This window comes from Microchirus variegatus (assembly GCF_963457635.1).
Source record: "Microchirus variegatus genome assembly, chromosome: 6".
Lineage (NCBI taxonomy): Eukaryota > Metazoa > Chordata > Actinopteri > Pleuronectiformes > Soleidae > Microchirus > Microchirus variegatus.
The window spans coordinates 32,304,330-32,317,521 of NC_139807.1; the positions used below are offsets into that span (position 1 = coordinate 32,304,330).

The 13,192-nt window shown below is 38.6% G+C and overlaps 1 protein-coding gene across 4 annotated transcripts; it reads left to right on the forward strand.

The window, feature by feature from the left end:
- Nucleotides 1-1,133: 1,133 nt before the first annotated feature.
- On the forward strand, nt 1,134-10,684 carry btbd10b (BTB (POZ) domain containing 10b). 4 transcript variants are annotated; one of them, XM_083891243.1, is made up of 10 exons: nt 1,134-1,243; nt 1,625-1,772; nt 2,253-2,322; nt 4,821-5,014; nt 5,935-6,250; nt 6,363-6,465; nt 7,064-7,184; nt 8,122-8,319; nt 8,420-8,530; nt 9,651-10,684. In XM_083891243.1, the coding sequence occupies exons 2-10, from the start codon at nt 1,694-1,696 to the stop codon at nt 9,983-9,985; spliced, it is 1,527 nt and encodes a 508-aa protein (XP_083747369.1). In that variant the 5' UTR covers nt 1,134-1,243; nt 1,625-1,693; the 3' UTR covers nt 9,986-10,684. The 4 variants fall into 4 exon arrangements, with proteins under 4 accessions (XP_083747369.1, XP_083747370.1, XP_083747372.1 ...); XM_083891244.1 differs by lacking the exon at nt 2,253-2,322 and having other exon boundaries at nt 4,818-5,014; XM_083891246.1 differs by lacking the exon at nt 2,253-2,322.
- Nucleotides 10,685-13,192: the final 2,508 nt, after the last annotated feature.

Sequence of the window (13,192 nt, forward strand, 5' to 3'; positions counted from 1 at the left end):
GACCATAAGTCACGTCACCTGATTTCTACCACACATTGCACAATGTAAAATAATAAATTCACTTTACATGATGTACTGGTAACTTCCACAATGCCCCCATTTTACTACTGAAGTTAGCTTTAACCATTCTTGCACATTAAAGATTGTGTTCAATGTCTTCTGTGTATATTTTGTCTTCTTGTGACCGTTAAGTTATATGTGGATTATCCCCAATATTTACAGTATGTGGACACGTACATACTTACTTTTATCACCAGTTCTATCATTTTACATCATACTCATGTAGATAAAATATCCCATTACTGGAAAGAACCAGGAAGTGTCACAGTGTAAATGTGTTTTGCTTTTACTTTTCAGCCACATTTTATGTTAATTAAAATGTTTAGCAGCAGCTTTCTCTTGTTCCAGCTTTATTTTTTATTATTTGGCTTTCATGACAATTTTAACTTTTAAAAGGACAAATAATGACAAAACAGACAAAACATATAATGCTTTATGTGCATTTTAAACACGCCTAGCTTTGGAATTTAATGAAAAATTAAGTTTCATTTATGAATATATACGGAAGCGTATTGCATTGCATTCACTTGTACTTATATATATATATATATTTATTTTTTTCCCGCGGTTTTACAGAGTAATTTTTTTTTCTGAATTAACGAGAACTCTCGCGAGAACCTCCAACCTGCAAGAGACTGCCATAGACCATAGACCTAGACCATAGACCTCTGAAAAACAGAAAAAAAATTACTCAAAAAAAACCAGAAAAAAAATACTAAAAAAAACAGGGAAAAAAATTACTCAGAAAAACAGAAAAAAATTACTAAGAAAATCAGACAAAAAAACAGGAAAAACATTATATAAGTCAGAAAAATAGAAAAAAAAACTTAATAAAAAAAACAACGAAAATTACATATATTTTTTTTTTCAAGTGAATGCAATACGCTTCCGTAAATATGAATATGAATATGAAACTTTAAAAAATGTGAAAATACAAAATTCACAAACAATATTTCTACATTTTGTAAAACAGTGTTTTGTTGAGATTAAATTCAAATGTAAAACGTCAGCTCACTCTGCGGCAGCAGTTTCTAATTTACATATTTGTGTGCGTCATCACGTCGGGCCGTTGACGTTGGACACGTAGCACGTAGCATCTGTGAGCTGTTTTGAAAGGAGATAGCTGGGCTAGCCGCTGCTAAGCGACTGGGATTACACCTCAGCGGAAACGGGAGACAGTTGGGTAGCTATTTGTCAACATTTTGCCCCGCATATGCGCTTAATTACCGTATTTATGTCAACAGTGTTGGAACAGTATTACATGTAACGTAATTAGTCTCGAAACGTTGCGTTAAAAGCGTTGTGACAGCCCGCGAGCAGTGTCGGCTAATGTTGGCTAGCTAGCGTACGGCTAACAAAGCTAACGTGATCGTTGGCTGACTCAGAGTGACAGCATAACATCGTCGAGACTTTGTTCTGAGATGTTAGCCACTCGTTTAGCCTTTTAAACAGCAGCGATGAAGCTGTGGACGACATGAACGTGTGCATTTAGTCGCTCGCTTAGTAGCTCGTGGTTGGCTGCCCAGAGGATGAAGTTGACTTGTTGATTTTTGCCATTTGCCAGATAATGAACGGTGAAAGATCCAGAGCGGACTCCCCCCTGTCCGGGTGATGGCAACACGTCCGCACTCATATGACAGCAACTCCAGTGACACCGAAAACTGGGATCGTAAAACCACGAGTCGACCTCGCAAATTCTGCAAGCATTCGAGGTAGGTGAGCCAGCTGAAAATCCGTGTGACTGCATTGTACAGCAGCAGTGGTGTCAGCCATTGTGATCCTATATTACTCGCATGTATGGTTTGTGTGATATGATAATCTGGATACTATATTTATCACATGAATCTGTATTGTATTGCTATTCTATTGCAAGGGAAATGTAATAATAACACCATTTCATATATGATAATATTGCTGCATTAAGTCTGTGTTTATTGCAATATGGCAAAAAGCATATATGGCTCTGAGTTTGCATGTGAAGTCCACCCATCCATATCAAGCTTGTGAAGAAACTGGTGCAGATTCAGGTGTATATATCTAGAGCTGAAATGATTATTAAATCAATTACTAAATTAATCGTCAACTATTTTGATAATCCATAATCGGTTTGAAGCTCTATTTAAGCCATTTCTGATTGTGATAGCTTCTTAAATGTGAATATTTTCTTTGTTTCTTTCCTCCGCATAACAAAGAAATCATTAGAACTGAATCATTTTGGTTTGTGGACAAAACAAAGACATTGGAGAACATCGTCATTTCCAGGTTTGACGAACATTGATCTACGTATTTTAACATTTTATGACATTTTATGAACCAAACGATTCATTTATTAATCGATTACCAAAAAAATTGTTAGTTGCAGCTCTAATGGTGTGTGATCGGAAAATCTGGATACTATATGTATGGATACTGTATTGTTTATTGCTATTCTATTGCAAGGGCAATGTAATAATAACAGCATTTCATATATGATAATATTGCATTAAGTCTGTGTTTATTGCAATATGGCAACAGTCATATATTATGGCTCTGAGTTTGCATGTGAAGTCCACCCATCCATATCAAGCTTGTGAAGAAACTGGTGCAGATTCAGGTGTATATATCTAGAGCTGAAATGATTCATCGATTACTAAATTAATCGTCAACTATTTTGATAATCCATAATCGGTTTCAAGCTTTTTTCATTATTAAAACACGATTTCTGATTGTGTTAGATTTAGAGCTGCAACTAACGATTATTATAAGCTGGAAATGTCTTGTTCTTGTCCACAAACCAAAATGATTCAGTTTTAATGATTTCTTTGTTTATGTGGAGCAAAGAAACCAAGAAAATATTCACATTTAAGAAGCTAAAACAATCAGAAATCTTGTTTTAATCATGAAAAAAGCTTCAAACCGATTATCGATTATCAAAATAGTTGGCGATTAATTTAGTAATCGATTAATCGTTTCAGCTCTAGTTCACTTCTTAAATGTGAATATTTTCTTTGTTTCTTTCCTCTGCATAACAAAGAAATCATTAAAACTGAATCATTTTGGTTTGTGGACAAAACAAAGACATTCGAGAACATCGTCATTTCCAGGTTTGACAAACGCTGACATTTTATGGACCAAACGATTCATCGATTAATTGAGAAAATAATCGACAGATTAAGCGATTATGAAAACAATCATTAGTTGCAGCTCTATATATATATATCACCATATGCCAAGTCACACATGTGATTAATGAAATTATGTGTATGCCACCCAATCCTGGTGTGAGAGAAATGTGCTGGCTGAAAGTGATTGTAATCTGAATGCTGTGCCCTCATACGTTCATGCTCTCAAGACCTGACACGTTGAGTGTATGACGCTGAGATGTGGAATACGAAAATAAGCGTCATACTGTGGGAATTTCAAAATTTATCAGGTGAATCTGTTTGTCAGCCTGAAAAGTGGCTGTTTGATTGAAGTTCCTGCCATGAGAAGATGAGACATGACGAAGCATTTTAACTACCTGCAAGAGGGCACATGCCAAGAGTCTTTCATGCCTCCTTAATTAATTTGGATGTCACACTTTAGTGGCCTGATACAACTTGAATCTTTTGCCTTTGGTCATTTGACTTTGTCACTGGCTGACAGGGCAAGTGTTTTGTGGTCCTACGATGAGCTGTGTTTGTGGAGACTCTGTGTAACTCTAGCTTCAGTCTGTTTTAGACACGGGGACAGTATGAGACGGCATGGTCGGTAACCTTAAGCAAAAGTATCACAGTATCAGTATAATATTGCTCGAAAATGTCACCTCCTCTGGCCCTATCATGGAGAACACAGCTGACACAGCGCTCGTGTTACTCAATCCCAGCACAGAACCCGAGTGATTCCTGCACCGTGATTTTGATCAGTCATTATAAACGGCTCATATTCCCGAGGGCACAGTGGGACAGAGTCTCAAAGTCTGAAAACCTGAGTGCTTTTGAGACTTTTAATTAATGCAATGTACCGTCAAACCGGTTATCAGGCATGGCTAGACATCAAATGGCCTGATTTATCATTTGATACCGTCACCAGTGCACCTGATGGTATCAAGGCACTTTTGTTCTTGCACTATTGTAAAAATAGCTTTACAGTTTTGTTCCTAATGCATTTACTTACTAAATATTGACTAATATGCCTTCATTTGACACTTTAGTAGATACACCTAGCTTAAAGTAATGCAGGAAAATAACCAAATTAAATACATTGTACCTTCATTCAATTTTAGTTTAGTTTCCTGGTGATTTTGGGCCTGTTGGTGAGTCTGTAGAATCTGTGTGTGTCAATTATTTTCTCGATTAATCGTTTGGTCCATAAAATGTCAGAAAATGTAAAAAAAAAAAAAAAAAAACGTTGATCAGTGTTTGTTCTCGAATGTCTTTGTTTTGTCCAAAACCAAAATCATTCAGTTTTAATGATTTCTTTGTTATGTGGAGCAAAGAAAAGAAGAAAACGTTCACATTTAAGAAGCTGAAACAATCAGAAATCTTGTTTGAATCATGACAAAAAGCTGTTTTTTTATTGTCGATTGTTGATTATCAACATTGTTGAGGATTCATTTAGTAATCGATTAATCAATGAACTGTTTCAGCTTTAGATAAGTGTTACACAATCCAAAATTGTATAGCAGAATAGATGATGATTTGTGTCTCAGTGCCTGTGTGTGTGTGTGTGTGTTATAACAAGTTTTCCAAATGTCTTTGAAGGCACAGCAGTGACGACAATGCTCTTGTTTTGAAAAGCAGCAGTCAGGCCCGTGCATCTCGCGTGGAGGCAGGACAGAGGAAGATGAGTCTGCATGGTGCCAGCGGGGGCCTTGACCGTTCACGTGACCGCCGCCGCTCCAGCGATCGCTCCAGGGACTCCTCACATGAGAGAGAAGGCCAGCTCACCCCCTGCATACGTAACGTCACCTCGCCCACTCGCCAACATAACACTGGTGAGCATGGTATGGGTGTCATGGTGGTTAGAGGTCCGCAGCTCTCCTTGGCAGCCGCTTGTCTTAGAACAGCTGACGGCATTTATCAAGTCACGACCCAGAGATGGTTTACATCTCTGCTGTTTTTGGCCGTGGATAAAGTCGGCACCGGTCCACCTGTTTGTATTAAGACCATGTCAGCTTGAACTTTGCCTGTCGTGATATAGGGCAAATGTTCTTAAGGGGGCCTTAACCAGTCCTGTGGATTTTACTCACCAATGTCTGTTACTCGAATGGATGCTAACTAAAAGGAACCAGTGTTTCTTAACCTCTTCTTCCCTGCTGGAAAATGACACGCCCAAACTAAATAGAGTAAATCTCTGCAGTTACAAACTCTGTGTGGATTATCTTGGTATCAAAATAAAGATAACACTTGAGAGATTACAGTTTCACTGTAGATGCCACTGTGTGTGAGTAAATGCACATGGAACACAGCAGAAATGAAGGATTTTTTTTCCCTCTCGCTTAAATAAATATTGCATTTTAGTTATGCACCATCTGTGCCATTTGAGATTTCTTAGGTACCGAATTATAAAAACCCATTTAATTTTATTTTTTATTTACATGCCACTATTGGTCTAAAAAGATTATGTTCAATTTGGGTGATTGACAGCTTGTTTTAAACCTCTAAACTAATAGAATCAGGCCCCGGTCTCCAAATGCGTGAGAATCACTTCATTAGCGAGTCAATAGGACATGAACGCGTATAAGGCATCTGTGCTGACATTCGCCCTTCTCTAATCAGAACGATCTAATGTCGCTCTGTAATGGTCACTCAGACCGGGATTTGTCCCCAAAGTGTAGTTCTTAATTAGAAGCTGTTTTGTTATTTTCTGATGGGAATTTAAAACAAGGGTATATTGTCATTGCTCTGTGTGCAGACCGAGAACGAGAAGGTTGCTCATCCTCACGACCGAACAGCCCTCGGCCTCAGAGGGTCTCACCCAGCGGCTCCAGCAGCAGTGGGGTGGTGAGCAGCCGCAACAGCAGCCTGTCCAGCACTGAAGGAGCCTTCAAGAGTCTGGCGGTCGGAGAAATGGTTTTTGTTTACGAGAATCCGAAAGAGGGAGGAGCCAGCGCCTCTATCGGGAATCGAAACCTACGGACCTCAGAAAGAGTCACTCTGATCGTTGACAACACGCGCTTTGTAGTAGATCCTGCCATCTTCACTGCACAACCCAATACCATGTTGGGCAGGTACAGTGTGATTATCCTTATTCCCTCTAATAATGTTTAAATTAAATTGTAATACATGCGATAAGTGATGTAGAAATTTCCAGCAAATAACCGACACACTTCTGTATTTCAGAATGTTTGGTTCTGGAAGAGAACACAATTTCACACGGCCCAACGAAAAAGGCGAGTATGAAGTCGCAGAGGGCATCAGTTCAACAGTTTTCCGAGCAATTCTGGTAAGAATGTCTCTTTGTTAACATCTGTTGTTGTAGATGAATCATTTAAAACATTTTTTAATATCTCTAAACAAATCTCCAAGGCCAAACTCTTTTTTTGTGCTTAGCTCCCATTAAATTTGGTCGTCAGATGATCTGCACCAAACACCATCATTTTATCTGTTTTTATTACACGCTTTCTCTTAAGAAATAGACGGATGTCTTGCTATGGTGATGGAAATGATAAAGAAATCATTTGATCTGCCATAAGATCAGATCTGCACCAAAGTGTCTTGACTCATTACCGTTCATAGCCCGACCCAAACCTGATTTATGTTGTGAAGGTTCAGTACTTACTTACTTTATGTGTAATCTGTCTAAAAATAAGGATTATATAAAAACACTAAGTCCTTGGTGGAGGTTAAAAATAGAAAAAGCTTTGTTTGTGAACTAAAAACAGAGGCATTTGATGGAATAATTCACGAGTTGACATTTTGTTTTATCATATTCTTATATTGAAAGCTTTGAGCCTCTGTTAACATTAAGATATTATATCCTTTCTGTTATTAGTTAATCAAATGAAATTGTTTGACATTTTGTTTTCCCCTCTCATTGGCAGGATTACTACAAATCTGGGTTAATCCGTTGTCCAGATGGAATCTCCATCCCTGAATTACGGGAAGCGTGCGACTATCTATGCATTTCCTTTGACTACAGCACCATTAAATGCAGAGACCTCAGTGAGTATTTTCCTTTGGCTTATACTTTCAGTCAGGGCTGCAACTGTTATTGGAGCCTACTAATAATTCTTATTTGCATAATCAATTCATCAACCCATCAGCTCTTATTCCTGCACATTTTGTCTAAATGGAGACAAAGTACTAACATGTATGGATTTGCAGCATCATTCAATGAGCAGATGATCTACAGATGTACAGATACTTGTTAAATCCGGAATTCAATTATTATTTTTTTTTACAAGGGAATACGTTTAATTGGCAATCACTTCTCGGTCAAATCACTCTGCAGTATACACTCGATTGATGTTAGCTAAACGTGTAAAACGTCTAAACGGCTAAATGGCCGTTAGCATAGCCGCTAGCCTAGAATGTTTACTTTTTTCCAACTTCTCAGCGTCTTTTTACTGCATATTGTGACGTCACACTTTGCTCACGGGTGAAAATAAAAACACCACATGACAAACGGACCAAACAATGGCTGACAATGGCAAAGGTGTTCGTTACCCGTTGTTTTGAGCAGGTTCACCCAGGTTCTAAATTATGTTATACCTGCTTATTTTAGTGTGAAAAAGGTAGTGCTGGGCACTAGGTTAACGCACGGCGCGTTTCCATGACAACTGACCGAGAAAAAAAGAACGATTGACGTCATGTTTACGTGCCGCGACACCGGAGTCCGGGCACCACTTACCAGTTAGCTCCTTTAGCTCCTTTAGCTCCTTTAGCTCCTTTAGCTCCTTAGGCGCCGGTTAGCGGCCTACAGTGGAACTGAAGCGGTCTGTTTAATATTAAAGAAAAAGAGCAGCGCTCCAAATAACGCCGTTAACCGCCATTTTTACTCACTTTGAGGTTTTAATGTAATGCATGATGGACCGTTGTTGTAGCACAGTCATAAACTGTTTGACGTCTTCTAAGCCACGTTCTTCGTCTCCTTCCTCAGGTGCCCTGATGCACGAGCTGTCTAACGATGGAGCTCGGCGACAGTTTGAGTTTTACCTGGAGGAAATGGTTTTGCCTCTGATGGTGGCCAGCGCTCAGAGCGGAGAGAGGGAGTGTCACATCGTGGTCCTTACTGACGACGATGTCGTCGACTGGGATGAAGAGTATCCGCCGCAAATGGGAGAAGAGTATTCACAAAGTGAGGACACGAGTACAGAGTCTAGACATAGTGTGTGTTGTGTGGTGTGTGGACAAATGACAACTGATAACAACTCTTTTGTTTCTTCCTCTCTTCGCAGTCATCTACAGCACAAAACTGTACAGATTTTTTAAGTATATTGAAAACCGAGATGTTGCCAAGTCAGTTTTAAAGGAGAGAGGATTAAAGAAAATAAGACTGGGCATTGAAGGTAAGGAATGAATAATTATGTCTTTATTGTTCCTGAGCTGCAACTAACCATTATTTCCATAATCGTTTGATCCATCAAATGTCAGAAAATGTTGATCAGCGTTTGTCAAAATGATTTATTTGTCGTATGGAGCAAAGAAACCAGAAAATATTCAACATTTAAGAAGCTAAAACAATCACAATTCTTGTTTTATTTATTTATTTATTTGAATAAAATGGATTAATCGATTATCAAAGTAGTTGTCAATTTATTTAGTAATCGAGTAATTGTTTCAGCCATATATTGTTTAAAGGGTATATATGTAAAACATGTAAAAAGGCAACCTTTGGTGTTTAGTGAGGTTACTGCAATTATTATTATCTCACTTTCTAAAAATTAAATATATTAATAAATACTAATCAAAACAAGTTATTAGCTCAACATAGCCGACCTGTAGATGATATGAAACTAAACAAACTGGCTGTGATTCTTATTTATTTAATATTTTCCACACACGTGTCGTCGAGCCAGACACCGATTGTCGACCACGACAGTTTCATGGGTCGATGCTAGTTTTCCGAGGGCTGGCTTCGTTAAAAATGAGTGAAGGATTTTAAAACCATTTATTTACATAATAAGCGTCTAACAACTGGTATTCAGGTGTTTAATATTGACTGAAAAAATCCTCAGAGAAATCTGTGAATTTGAGTCTGGAAAAGTATGGAATTTTGAAATGGAATATGTGTAGGAACTCTGATAACAGTACATATATCACCTTTAATAGATTATAAGTAGTAAACTCAAGTCAACTCAACGTTTACTTTATAGCGTACGTTTTAAAAACAGCCGAGGTTGACCTAAGTGCTGTACAGAATGACGTCAAATATCACAATCAAAACAATAAAAATAGAAAGCCTAAAAACAGAAAACATTTAAAAACGATAAAACACATGAGAAGCAAAAAACAATGGGTGTCCAACTCAACCCGTGTTAAATGCTATGGAGTAAAAGTAGGTTTTTAAAGACAATTTAAGATGCTCAACAGCAGCTGATTAGTAATAATAATAAATAATAGTAGTAACATAAAAGGGTTTGTTGACAGTGTTGAGTGTCCCATCTGAAAAATAACTGCCTCTGCCAGGTTACCCCACGTATAAGGAGAAGGTGAAGAAGAGACCCGGCGGTCGCCCAGAGGTCATTTACAACTACGTCCAGAGGCCTTTCATCCGCATGTCCTGGGAGAAGGAGGAGGGTAAAAGCCGCCACGTGGACTTCCAGTGCGTGAAGTCCAAGTCCATCACCAACCTGGCGGCAGCAGCGGCAGACATCCCCCAGGACCAGCTGGTGGTGATGCACCCTGGGCCTCAGGTGGACGAGCTGGACATCCTCCCCAATCACCCACCGAGCGGGAACCATCACTACAGCAACAACTACAACAACGAGCCTGATCCCGACGCACCTTCACCTGCCGTCTGAGGACTCTCCTCCTGTCAAACGCCTCTGCTCGTCTCCTCCTCCTCCTCTTCTCGTCCTACTCCCAGCATGCTGCAGCGTGGAGCGCCAGGGGCACCATAACCATATTGCCTTGACACCTCCTTTGCGGCCTTAGAGCCTGAAGAACGTGGACGACTCCAGAAGAAGAAGAAAAGGTGAGGGATACAAGACTGGTGAAGGGAAAAAAAAGTTCACTTATATTTTCGTTTTGTTTTTTACTCGACCAAAGGAATTTATTTTTCTGTTTGGGGGAAGATTTAAACACTTATTAATAAGATATTATTTACAACGTTATTGTACCTTAATTTGAGTTTGGCTGAGCACTCTTTGTCACGTTTAGGTTTTATTTCACTGTTAATGTCGACCGTCTCTGGTGGCCTAACTACAACATGTGCTTTTTGGGGTTAAGAACACACACAGACTGGTTAATGTAACAACGTCCTGGTCATGAAGAGAATCACGCGTCACCACCTTACAGTCATGAAACTCCCGTCACACACCGTCAGTCGTGGAGTTTGTGCTCATCGACCCGGGTTTCCCGACGATACGATGCGACGATGTTAAGCTCCTCCCACAGCGAAGACGTAAAAAAAGCAGAGCACGAGCGACTGTGGTCACAATCTTTCTGTGCAAAGCTTGACATTGTTGTTTGAAAATAAAATCATGAAATAAAGACATCAAAACCACACTTTGTTTGGTCACAGTGTTTGTAGAGACGCAAAACTGAGAAAACTTTGTGATTTTTAGTTGTTTTAACTTCAGTTTATATCGATCGTCTCTCTCACAGGAAGCAGAAAGTGTGATTGCTGTGTCCACAGCTGTTATTTCCACTCACTCATCAGTGGAAACTGTTCTTCAATCAATCAAAGTAAACAATGAGCGTTTACATCGATTCTCTGTAATCAGACAGGGCTGATTGTAAAAGTGGAGCCCAATCCCATTTAGTTTTCAAAGGAATGGAATAGAGCGGCAACTAACGATTATTTTCGGTTTGGTCCATAAAATGTTAAAAAACGTTTATCGTGATGTTCTCGAATGTCTTTGTTTTGTCCACAAACCAAAATGATTCACTTTGAATGATTTCTTCTGTTTTGTGGAGCAAAGAAACAAAGAAAATATTTGCATTTAAGAAGCTGAAACAATCAGAAATCTTGTTTTAATCGTGATAAAAAGCTTCAAACCTGATGAATCAAAATAGTTGACGATTCATTTAGTCATCGATTGATTGTTTCAGCTCCAGAATGAAACAACCGCTATTGAAACTAGGCAAAAACAAGAAAATGCAACAACAATGTCTGCAGGTTCATTTTTGAGCAGAATGACTGAAGACACTGGATCAGGGGCCTCAGACTCAAAATGTCCTGGGGGCCAGAGAACTTCTAGTCTGGTCAGGAGGGGCCGGGTCGGGTGAAAAAAGAAGTCTAACAATTCAGGAAAATTTAACAGTTTAGTGATCAGAAATCTTCCATCGTGATGTTGCAATTACAAATATTTATATTGATCATCAGTTTCATAGAAATATAAATCTAAAGTGCTGTCTCTTTTCTGCCATGACCTCTTCTCACCACATGGTGGCAGTAGAGTGCAACAAACAGAAGAAAAGCCATGGTACCCCAAGGCATAAGCCAACTAAGTCGCTGCTGCTTAGGGCCCCTTGACCACTAGAGGGACCCCAAGAGCAATTAATTAATTAATTAAAAAAAAAAAAAAGTTTGGATTTTTTATTTAGAATTTCTCTCCCCATTTTTACCAAAGCTTTTTCACAGTTTTTACATAGTTGTCAGATGTGATTATTTAACTTTATATTTTATTTACAAACCGGGTGTTTTTTTACATATAAAAGTCAAATCTTTGTATTACAGGAGTGTATTTTGAATCCCCCCCAAAGATTGTGCACATTTTTAGATTTTCAGACCTTAATATCTTTAAAATATTTTACTCACAAACGTTTTTTTTTGTGTTGTAGTAATTCCTGGTACCTAACTATGATGACCCACAGAAATTAATAAAATAAAATTATATATATATAAATAAAAAAAATGAGTGCCCTTGGTAGTTTGAGTGTTAAAGGTGCCATATGTAAGAATGTGGCCAAAAACAGTTACTACATTCAAATACAAAATACTGAGGTCTTTTAGGTTTCTTTTTCTGACATAACTGGCAACCCCAGCAGCTGAGACTCTACTGACTGCAATGACTGGTAGACGGCGGTAGGTGGCGCCACAACATGATTTCAAAACATAAACATGATTTGCAGTCTGCAAAAAAATGTTTGTAATGCAAATATTTTGTCTGTACTGTTGTTGTTGGTGAGTTCAGTTTGTTATATGAACATTATTCCTGAGTCTCTGTGACATATTAGGAGGATTTTATGATTTATTACATAATGCACCTTTAAAGAACATGATATAATCTATATAATCTATAATCACTGTCGCAGCAGCATCAGCTTTATTTCCCCGGTTGCTATGACACAGTGTGATGGTAAAGACAAGGCGATTCTGTCCATTAGCACATTTTAGTCTCATGTTACTTTTGTTTCACTCTGACCTTTGACATCGTGCGTCGCTGCCTTCGTCTCTGGTTTCACCTCCGCGTCGTTGCTACGTTGTTTTTGTTGATTCTGCCGAGGACACAAACACACAAACGAGGCTTTTTGTAGTTTGTGTTACAAAGAAACGCTACATTACACTCACCGCTGCATATGAAGATCATCTTTACGGACATGGGACGAGATTATATTTAGATATTCCTACTTTTTCAAAGGCGTTTTTGGAGTGATTTCATGCGTCAGTGTTTGTTCACTCTGTTCCACAGAATCAGCAGATGGTTGATCGAGTTAAAAGCTCGTCTGACGACTATCGTCTAACGTTCACAGGTCTCTGGCTGAACGATATCAAATTAGACGACACCAGAGAACGTCCTCGGCCATCTGTGAGCCAGGACGAAAGAGAAAACAGAAGAATTTTTGGTTTTACAGCTCGAAACATTCAAATAAGTTTATTCTTAGTTTAGTCTTAATGTTCTACGACGTCACAGAACTGACACTGTTCTGTTTGTGTGTCTTTCTCTGGTTGTGAGGAATCATCTTAGCTCTGTAGTAACATAAATACTTGCTCTAGTTCCTTGAATAAACTTTATTTAACTTTAGCCAATGTCATTAAAATGTGTTTAATTTGATGGCTGCAA